The 11,139-nt window shown below is 35.1% G+C and overlaps 1 protein-coding gene across 2 annotated transcripts in view; it reads left to right on the forward strand.

Annotated features, from left to right (window-relative positions):
* LOC138709350 (nose resistant to fluoxetine protein 6-like) overlaps nucleotides 1-11,139 on the forward strand; it is a 59,451-nt gene that overhangs the window by 38,811 nt on the left and 9,501 nt on the right. For both annotated transcript variants that reach the window (XM_069840060.1, XM_069840061.1), the window contains exons 8-11: nucleotides 3,439-3,632; nucleotides 4,497-4,629; nucleotides 7,771-7,960; nucleotides 10,497-10,639. In XM_069840060.1, coding sequence (XP_069696161.1) covers nucleotides 3,439-3,632; nucleotides 4,497-4,629; nucleotides 7,771-7,960; nucleotides 10,497-10,639 — 660 coding nt within the window. The remainder of the gene's footprint in view (nucleotides 1-3,438; nucleotides 3,633-4,496; nucleotides 4,630-7,770; nucleotides 7,961-10,496; nucleotides 10,640-11,139) is intronic.

The raw sequence follows: 11,139 nt of genomic DNA on the forward strand, positions 1-11,139 counted from the left end.
TATTCATTACAGTAATGTTGAGTGCAATTGCCCTACCACAGAGGACAATGCCGCTCAATGTAGTTTTTTATTTTTCCATTTTTTTATCTCAGAGTTTACACAGCTAGAGTTTCAATTATATAGACCCAGTTTCTTCAACCGTAGTTAAATTATAACAGTGTGTTATTCCATTTTAACTGTAAACTTAACAGTTGAAGCATTTCTTCAACAATTGTTAGTACTAAGAGGCTGTTAAACCCCAAGTTAATTTAACTGTTCAATGTCATGCAGTTAACTCATTTAACTCTCTGTTAGCATAGAGGTATTCAGAATGACTGGTGCGTTACATGCTGAACTTCTGTATCTTGATTATTCAGAAAATGATATCCATGAATACATAAACAAAGCAGATGATTTCAGTGATTTGACAGAACAGCCTATTTTCTGCCAAGCGTCACTTTTCGCTCTCAACATACTGTAGATCCTTTTATTTGTTTATTCTCAATAATTAGTATATACCGCAAAATTATTTCCAGCAGAAGGATTCTCTCGAACGAAGAGAAATTATTCCCACGATTTCTTTTTGTTCCAGTGTTTGCCATTTCACAACGGCATACCAACCCGGCAATACGCCACTCCATGCTATTGTGATACAACGATGGACAGAAGTATAAATCAAACCTGAGAGAATAGAAAGACTTCCGTCGTCTCTCAATCAAACAAAGGAAACAGGCTAGAATCGCAATTGTTAGAGTTCAGAAAACAGAATTGAGCCTATACTTGGTTATAAATTATGGTTAAGCTCTAGAACCTCTGGTCCTAACAGTGAGTTAACAAACAGAATGTTAAAATGTGAAATGTAAAGTTGAAGAAACGCAATATTTTAACAGCGATTTATAGTTTTAACTTACAGTTAATTAACGTTATGTTAGGTACATTTTAACAAAGGTTAAAGAAACTGGGCTATAGTCTTTAAGAAGATGCATGTCCAGTATTAAACTTTTCACTTATATTAAATCATTATATATAAAACCTTCTTTCTTTCAAACATTCTTTCTTAGGTGAACGTCATTACTCTTCCTTCCCCTATATCCGTGCACATTATACTCATTCCAATGTTGTTGGATTAACAAAACGTTTATTAATTTTCAGCATCAACTCACAAGCAAACATTTGCTTGCGGGCAGATAAAGAAGTTTTTTCTTTCATTCACCATGTTAATAATGTCAAAACAGGGGTTTATACAAATTTTGGCCACTACAGCACAATTACGAGGGCTGTAAAAAATAAGTTTCCATGGGGTCGTTTACAGAAAGAAAACAAAATTTCAAGGAAATATTTATTGGAACAGGTAAGTTACAGCTATTGATGAGCTATTCTTCAACATATTCCCCACCGAAATTGAGACATTTACCATACCGTGAGGTCAACGTTTGTGTCCCTGTGTCGTACATTTCTACCTCCTGGGTTCGGAACCAGTGTGTGACAGCTGTCTGCACCTCTCTGTCGATTCCATGATATGATAAATGTCTCAATTCCAGAGGGGAATATGTTGAAAAATAGCTCAATAGTTGTTTTATGTGTTCCAATATTTTTTCCAATGAAATTGTGTTTTCTTTTTGTAAACGGCTCCAGGGAAACTTCTTTCATTATGGTCCTCATAATTGTTCTCGAGTGGCCAAAATTTGTACAAGCACTTGTTTTGACATTACTAATGTAGTGGAAGAAATAAATTAACTTTTTCATCTGTCCCCATGAGAATGTTTGCTTGTTAGTGGCGCTGCGAACGCGAGTATGAAGTCCTTCCTAATAGAACACATTTTTATATAACAATTTTTTTATCTTCCTGTGAGCATAGACTGAACATCGATGAAGCGTCCACATCTGTGGAGTAACGGTTAGTGCGTCTGGCCGCGAAATCAGGTGTCCCGGGTTCTATTCCCGGTCGGGGCAAGTTACCTAGTTGAGGTTTTTCCGGGGTTTTCCCTCAACCCATTATGAGAAAATGCTGGGTAACTATCGGTGCTGAACCCCGGACTCATTTCACCTGCATTATCACTTCATCTTATTCAGACGCAAAAATAACCGAAGTTGTTGATAAAGTATCGTAAAATAACGTACTAAAATAAAAAAATATAATAAAACAGATGGGGATATACGTTTTGCGATGCTTCTCATACGAAGAATAGACATAGACGTAGAAATAGAAGCTTCTGGGTCCACCCATTGGTTTTGGAAATAATAAATCGAGGACTTATTCACACTTTTATGATGATTTACATGAAGACAATGATATGATTTTCTTCGTATTTTCGCATGTCTAAGACGTGATTCCAAGAGATAGCTGGATTAACCATAGAAATTCGAAAAAGTAAACCGTGGCTTAATAGGCTTCATGCTGTCGGGTGGCGGTGTAAGACACTGGTAGCCCAAGAATTGTCCCATATCAGCACTACCGTCGCGCCACGTATGTGCCACTGACGCACCTCTAAAATAATGGTGTGGCTGCAACCCCGTGTGAAACCTACAATTATTCCATTCCTGGTATTGCTACGGGAAGCGCCACTTTTAGTGGCCGCCACCAGCGGCGAAGCCTGAGACCGTCGGAAGCGCCAGTGGCCGTAACTGAGTGTGAAGGCCCTCATTTATATCCATCATTCACAAGAGACAACGCTTCTGCAGGGTTTCTTAAATGATCTCGTCTGAAGAGGCTCTTAGTCTGAAACACACAGTAGTACAGTATGGGTCTACCATACAGTACAATCTCGTGCACTTGGTCTAAGAACCTCGGGACGTTAAGAAGAGTTGTTATGTTAAATTACTTTCTTTAGAAAGAAATTTGAGAAAACGATATTTTGTAATCTACTTCTTAATTTGAATTTGAATAAAAATTTTGTTACATGTCCACTAATCTTTAATTAAAGAATTGTTGTTAATGTTTAGTTCATACCTTTGAAACACTTTTATGTAATTAGTCTGTTTCGTTTTTTGAGAAAAAAATGAGTTTTGAAAAAAAAACTGTCCAAGCTCGCATTCTTATTAAAACTACGGCAGTTACAGAATTTATATTGCTGCGTAAAAATAAGCACAACGTTAGAGTTTTATAACATCACTGAAATCAGCATTATACACTAAAAAAGAAAGTATGGCAGTTGACAATAACTCCACGCGCACACATATACAACACACCTACCTTCGGTAATAAAATAATTCCGAAGGAACAATTCAATTAACACATCACAGATTATTTATTCACTCGGTGGGAATACCCAGAGTACTATACGTTGACCAGTAATAGTTTGTTTCAAAATGGGCCACTTCGGAATTAATCCATGCTGCTCACGTTGATAACAAACATCTGACTTGCAGTTACGATGACAATGATGACGATAATTACGAAGTTGGTGGAGGTGTGAACGAATGTAATGTAATGCAATGTAATATCTGACGTGTGTACAGTGTTTTATCCACAGCTGGTATCTGTCGGTGGACATGCAGCTGTTCTGGCTGTCGCCGATATTCCTGTACCCCTTGCTCAGATGGCCTCGCAAATATAGCCTGTCGCTACTGGCGGTCGCCACGATCGCCGGACTTCTCTGCACTTTTGTCGTTAACTACGTGCTGGAGCTACACAACGGCATAACACCCGAATTGTAAGTCCAATAAGATTTGACTGACTCTCCCATTGAACCTATTAAAATAGTTTTCATTTTGTGACAAGTTTAGGCACAGACCACAAAAGAACAATAGTATTGTATTCAGAGCAAAGTTCGTATCTGCACGGCTTTAATGATAGACGAAGACAACACTATACTTTGCCATAATTCTGACATCAGTATCATGATAGAAATTAATTTTAGAATATATAATTCTTTCCAAACAGAATGCGTTCACTCAACATATTCGAAGATAATAATTGCGAATAATTTTATAAATCAATAAGTGATTCAGAGACATGGCGCTTAACATAACAGAAACATAAGAGGAAAAGTGAATAAAATACAAGCGAAAATTAAAATAAAGGGAAATAGGTACATAAATAGAAAAGAAGAAGGAAACGAAAGGAAGCGGAGCAGCACAGAACGAGGAATACAAAAGATAAACAAGAAAAACAAAAACAGTAAAGAAAAGAAAACGAATAGAAAAGGTAAGAACAGAAGGAAATAGCAATTAAAGAAAAGCAAGAAATACAAAAGAAGAGGAAAAGAAGAAATAAAGGAAGGTTAGAAAATAGTAGATAATAGGGAAATAGTAAATAAAAGAAAACAAAGGCATAGAATAGAAATGGTAAATATTAAATAGAAAAGAAAACGAAATAAAAATATATAAATATGATCAAATAAGTGAAGGAGAAGTAGAAAAAAAGAGAGGGAAATTGAATTAACGAGAGGTATACAAATAAAAACAAGACGAAACAAAGGAAAGTAAGAAACAGAAAATACAGAATCAATAATGGCAGTTTGAGATGGCCATTGCTGAAGTTAATGAAGATTTACATTTATATCTCTCCTTTTCAGAACACCAGACTTGGCATCTTGGTACAGATATCTCTACGTGAAAACCCACACACGATGCGCGCCTTGGTTTATAGGGTTGGGACTTGGATACTTGCTTTATCACACCAGGAACCGGAACCTGCGGCTAACCAAGGTGAGGTTTGTATGCGTCTTTTTATAAGACTAAATAAAATTTTGTCTGTGTAGCTATTTCTATACATGTGTATGTCTTTCTGAGAATTTGAAAATCATTGTGCTTCATAGACGGACTCGCTTCATAACCTTGTGTTCCATTTTTAAAGAAATAAATATCAAAAGTCCTTCAATGACTGTCTATTCAAAATACAAAATGTTACATAGGTTACATGAACGTGTCTTTGACTAGCGCTTTCGCTATTATAATAGCATCTTCAGGTCAGACTTGCGTGATATTAAGCTTTTCATATAAAGACATAGATGGACAAGTAACATCGAAATGTGTTAAGGTACATGACGTGAGGATATAAAAATATAATGATAAGAAAAACAAGTAAAATTTGACCTATGAACAGTCTAATATATATATATATATATATATATATATATATATATATATATATATATATATATATGACAGTTAAACCTTCATGAGGTCTCAAAAATTAATACATAAAAGTATTTGGAGTTAAAGCCTGCAGAAACATGTGTGCAGCTTATAGATCAAAATTTGTTTAAAAATTGAAGTCTGCAAAACATATATGCAGCTTAAAATTGGGACACAGACAGTTAAAAGAATAACAAATTAAAATATTGTTTTGCATCAGTCATCACGACGTGGCAGCACATTGTAAAATCTGCAAAAATCAATAATAATAAATTTTAGTGAAGGGACCTGTATAGAACCAGAAAGAAAAATGAAGTGACGATAAACCACTTACGAGATCTTTGGTGTTGGCGTAGTAAAAGAAGTAATGTTGCCTGGTCGGCAGCGTAGTAGTGACTGGTGCAATAACACAGTATGAGAAAACACGTCATGACGTAAGTGGAGGAGGGTACGTGCCGCAGTGAGAAGAGTTTCCATTGGCTAATTTAAATAAGGGGTTACCGGAACTAGGTAATTGTTCATTAATTAATGAAACAGTATTATTAAGCGATTTAGCTATGTAAAATTCTTCAGCAACTAAATTAAAGGTTCCATTAGTGATGGGTTTTAAAATCTGTAAAGAGTCTGACATTTTTTGAAGTTCATGGTTGTTCTCAATCAAATGGGTTGCAAATTTGGATTTATTACGATTGTGACGGAAATCTGCTTTATCATTGTATTTTTATATCCTCACGTCATGTACCTTAACATATTTCGATGTTACTTGTCCATCTTTATATGAAAAGCTTAATATCACGCAAGTCTGACCTGAAGATGCTATTATAATAGCGAAAGCGCTAGTCAAAGACACGTTCATGTAACCTATGTAACATTTTGTTTTTGAATAGACAGTTATTGAAGGACTTTTGATATTTATTTCTTTAAATTTGTTAACTTGTCGGACCAACATGCCTTTCAAATTTTGTGTTCCATAGTTTTGTTCTTTACATGATGGCTAGATATATCGCATAAACGAAGTATATTTTAATGTATAATCCCCATTTCTCTCAGCACTATGTTAATTGACACCTTGAAAAAAAAAACATAATGAATTGCGGAAGTGTGTTCTGTGTTTCGAGCCATTTAATATAGACAGTACGAAAACAATTTTATCCTAAAAGTTTTGTTAATGACGTTAGTCTTTCCATTTATCAAAATGGATGAGAACGCAATGGGTCCAAATGACGCGGATAAGGCAATACTGACCACGTCAATTTTATGATCGCCTCCAGAATTTGAAAACTGACATACGAATTGACATCCAGCATCAGAACATCTTCCATTCACCTATGATCCAACATAGCTTCGAACTGTGACAGCTTTGGAAAAATCTCTGTTATGTGCAATGGCGATTTTGTCTGTGTCATTTTTGTATTCGGATGATTCTTGGCGATTGCGAATGCTATAACGCCCTCGAATTCACAGAGTCATTCATTAAAAATGATGGCAATACATTCCACATTCCAAGGGTAATTCATCAGTCGTAATGTAGGGTAAAGCTGCCTAATTCCGTGATACCCCTAATTCCGTGATAAAATTTCAATTGAATCCCATGGAGTTGTGGTCTCTGACTTGTAAGTTTTTGAAATACCTAACAGATGCCAGGAGATGTCTTCTTTTAAATTCTATTGACTATCCGCCTTTTGAATAGAAGCAGTTGTCTGCAGAAGCTTTTGTTCAGTGAAAGGTGGTTGGCCAGTAGGTTTTTCTTTCTCTTGTGACCGCTCTTGAAGGAACAATTTATATCTGAGTTAAGATTTAATATAGTATTATAAAAATGATATATTAATGTAGATTATAGTAAGCTGAATCAATGTGTGTGTTTATTTAAACATTATGAGACAATAACAATGCTACAGGAGCTTTCCCATTTTCGGATTTATTTTCATATATCTCCTTCCTGGCTCACTCGACCAGTGATGCCAACGCTAAATTGTGAAAATTAACGTCTATGAAAGAAAATATTCGTGGAAATAATAATAGAAATAAGTTACAGAAGACATCAATTATAATAATAATAAAATAATAGGACATATATTTAACTTAATTACTGATGTTGTTAGGAATATAAATAATGAGAAATGATTGTGTTATAATTGAATTTATTCAAATTTAATTTTGTATTGAATTTAACTTTCAGTTTATTTTGTTTATAATATATTAATGTGTAATATGTATTCCTGTAGTTACACAAGTATTTTCTATGAAATTTGTCACTTAGACCCTTCTTCTATGTTGTAATTTCTTGCTTAATCTATATTAAACAATATACCATGTCTTAATGTGTTTTTACAAATACGCGTTTGTTTTCTGGGCAGTTAATGAGAATTATTTTAGTACCACGGAATTAGGACATCACTTTTCGATTGCTGCTAAAATTCATGTTCTGGAAATAATAAGTTAATTAAGCAGTAAAATATCACTGCAATCGAAAAGTATTGAGAATAAATTTGAATAAGGAACAAAAAAAAGTTTCCTTCCCAGGCAGGATTCAAACCACGGAAATCTTAGTTACCAGTCTATCGTGCTCTGGAATGAACAAGGCTCTGAAATCAGCTACAAGGGTCCGTCCGGATTTTTTGCCACTACTGTACAAAACAGTGAAGAGCATAGGTATGTGTTCACTAAACTTGTAGTTCAATGAGACCAAACACTGATGTCTTACTGTTTCAGCTGCAAATATCTGCAGGCTGGTTATTGACTGCGGTGGCCCTTCTGGGTCCTCTCTTCGGCTCACTACCCTTCCAGCAGCCAGATTATGTGTTCAACAACTTAGAGACTTCTCTATATAGCGGTCTGCACCGACCAGTGTGGACGTTGGGCGTGGCGTGGCTCATCTTCGCCTGCGTGTCGGGATATGGAGGTAAAGACGCTTACACGAAATAAAAGGAAAATACTTCTATCATATCTGTCTCGTGTGTTATATCTTAAATGGGACAAGTAAGATAAGAAATTCTATAACAAGTCTATCAGGAAAATGTAAAATTTCGCACTTTTGGCTGTATTTATTGTTTGATTGTGAAGGTGATAATTAAGGTTTTGATAAAGTACCTGTATCAGGATAGGCATCTTTGGTCCGTGCGTTTTGTTTACAAACATTAACTAGTCCGTGTCTCCCAGTCAGTTCACTGATGTTTTAGCAAGGGGTTGGAGAGCTCTCTTCCCAGCAGAAGAGTTTTAAGGGGTTAGGTACAGCTTACAGCAGTAAAATCTTGGAAATATTGAACATTTTTTTCCTCCATTACTGTATCTTGTACAATAGTGAAAATTAGTATGTGTAAAACACTGTCCTTCTGCTATATAAAAATATTTGTACAATTTAAAAAAAAAACTTATTTACTTTGTTTTTGTGTTTTTTGTTTGTTTTTTTTTTGTTTTTTGTCTTTTTTTTTTGTTTTTTGTTTGTTTGTTTTTTTTTTTTCCAAAATTCAATTCACTGTGGAGTGATGAAGCGCTTCCCACATATCTAATAAACTATCCAACATTCTGTGATGAAATTTTTTGTGTGTATTTATGCTTGTCATATCTACAATATGATTGCAAGATCACTTCTCTACCTGTCATAGATTGTCTGATAAAAAATAAATTCATTAACAAAAATGGTCAAATATTCGTATTTTCTTTTAACACAAAATAAAAAAACATGATTTACTAAGGAATATAGTTGAAAGAGCATGATATTGTAAACATGTGTTTCAGCAATAAAATAAAAGAGAGAGAGCATGAAGAAGTTAACAAGTTTCAGTTATGAGGGAAAGCTTCGTCACTGCACAATGAAAAAAAAAAATATATATATTTTTTTTTAACGTAAAAATATTTTTTTCATATAGCAGAAAGACAGTGTTTCACACATACTAATTATCATTATTGTACAAGATACAGTAATGGAGGAAAAAAATATTGAATATTTCCAAAAATGTTATTGCTATAAGCTGTACCTAACCCCTTAACTAGTGGAAGAGAGTAGTGTTTACTGAAACAAGTCAAGGCTCTATCCTACACAGCTATACAGCCTATCTTCATATAGCTACTGTTATTACAATTAGTTATCTTGAACATTACATCCCCTAAATCTGTCTTTCGAACTGCTCGGTACGGCATGTACTCATCAACGTAACGGCACGGCAAGGATGCCCCTCCCTTGGGTAACGTGACTCTTTTCAGAAAACGTTGATTCTTTCACTTCACGGCTTTCTACTGTAAAAGAACTTGGTTCAATACAGACATCATCTCACGACACTCTGGTTTTGAGAGGAGAACATAGCTTCGTAGCAGGTTTTAATTAAACTATAATGACTAAGTATTTAAATATAATCGTGTGTACATTCCTCCTCTCTCATCCGAGCTGGAGACCGGCAATGGTGGAGTTACTACAGCTATTTCTATACATTATCTAGGCCTACATGACTTACACCTACAGCTGATATGTACATATTCCTATAACAATATTTTACAGGCTTATTATTTGAATTTACATTAATTTACAATTAAACACAATCCATATCCCTATCATTGCTGCCACCATCGTCATCGTCTTTATCGCTTGATCCAAAATTAATTATTATTTCGTCAATGGCATCATCCATTCGGAATTATCTTCTTAAACGTAGGTATTACTTTCTGAACAAGATAGAATTCTTCGATTGGGTTCCGAATGACATATTGATAGAAGTTGTCCACTTCAACTTTACACAAGTCCTAAATCTGGAATGAAATAGTATATTTTGCATAACTATAACAAAATAACTTACAACAGTAATTCATTATAACGCTCACAGTACATACACAATTGTACATAACTATTATAGCAATAATTTCTAAACATTACATATCTATTCTTTCTCGGAGTAGTGTGAGGTTCATTCGGTTGTAATTCAATATTATTCTTAATTCTCTTCACGGAACTAATACTTTTGCCAGAGTATTTAGCCGCTCTCTCATATTTCTTATCAAGAGGTTCCAGCAAACATTTGTTTAATTTTTCCTCCTCGCAACACTTACATTATATTTGCGATAATTTCTCTTTCTCCGCTGTGGATAACAGCATTACTTTTTTCAGCGGTGGTGTGATTTCACCATAATTACTACCATGTGGTTGCTGCTCCATGTTAACACTACTGGTATGCAGTGAAGGAAATAGTTCTATGTTCTTTGACAAGACATTATGATGCGGAGCATGCGCTAACAACTCAGTTGGCTCCACCCACGTTACACGCTTCCTTCCCTCTGCCCCTCTGTTCCCCCCGGGAAGTTCAAGATAAGTTGCAATGACAGTACTTTATCCGAACCTTAATGATAATGAACGAAGCTATTTCACAAGAATGTGGTTTGTGGTTCATATTATCTGTCTGAAATACAGCCTGACACTTGCCTTGTTATAATGATACTGTGAATTTTAGGCCCGGTTAATTCCTTGCTGTCTTGGAAAGGGTTCCATCCGTTCAGTCGTCTGTCATACTCCATCTACCTCGTGCACTACATTTTCAGTTTCGCCCGCCACCTCACGCTGAGGACGCCGCTGTACTTCAATGACATGGATGTGGTAAGCGTTACAAGTAATTTTCAACCAGAGAATACAAAGGACGCTCGTTAAAATTAAAAGACTGCATTTTCCTGCTCTTTCAGTTATTTTTTTAAACCTTCATAAGAACATAATTTTGTTTAAACATATTAAGCATATAAGAAGAAGAAAGTTAAATGAACGATGACGGCGCCTGCTCATCACATTAAAGGCAAAATTAACGTCTATAGCATACTAAAGAACCTGGAACAAATGATTACACTTAAAAAGTTTTCACCACTTCGGAAAACAGCAGATGAATCCTTAAGCAAATGCCTGAGGCCCAAATTGATATCAATTCTTACAAATGACATTTCGAACTGAAATTCATAGAGAAATCTATAAATATGATTGCGATATTAGGTAAGGATAAAATAAAGATTAATGGAAAACTATATGGCTTAGAATATTGTCAGAGGAACTTCAAATCACAGAAATCCCAGGTATCCGAGAGTAGAAATTTCCCAATCAGAGATAAAAAT

This window comes from Periplaneta americana, chromosome 11 (genome assembly GCF_040183065.1).
Source record: "Periplaneta americana isolate PAMFEO1 chromosome 11, P.americana_PAMFEO1_priV1, whole genome shotgun sequence".
Lineage (NCBI taxonomy): Eukaryota > Metazoa > Arthropoda > Insecta > Blattodea > Blattidae > Periplaneta > Periplaneta americana.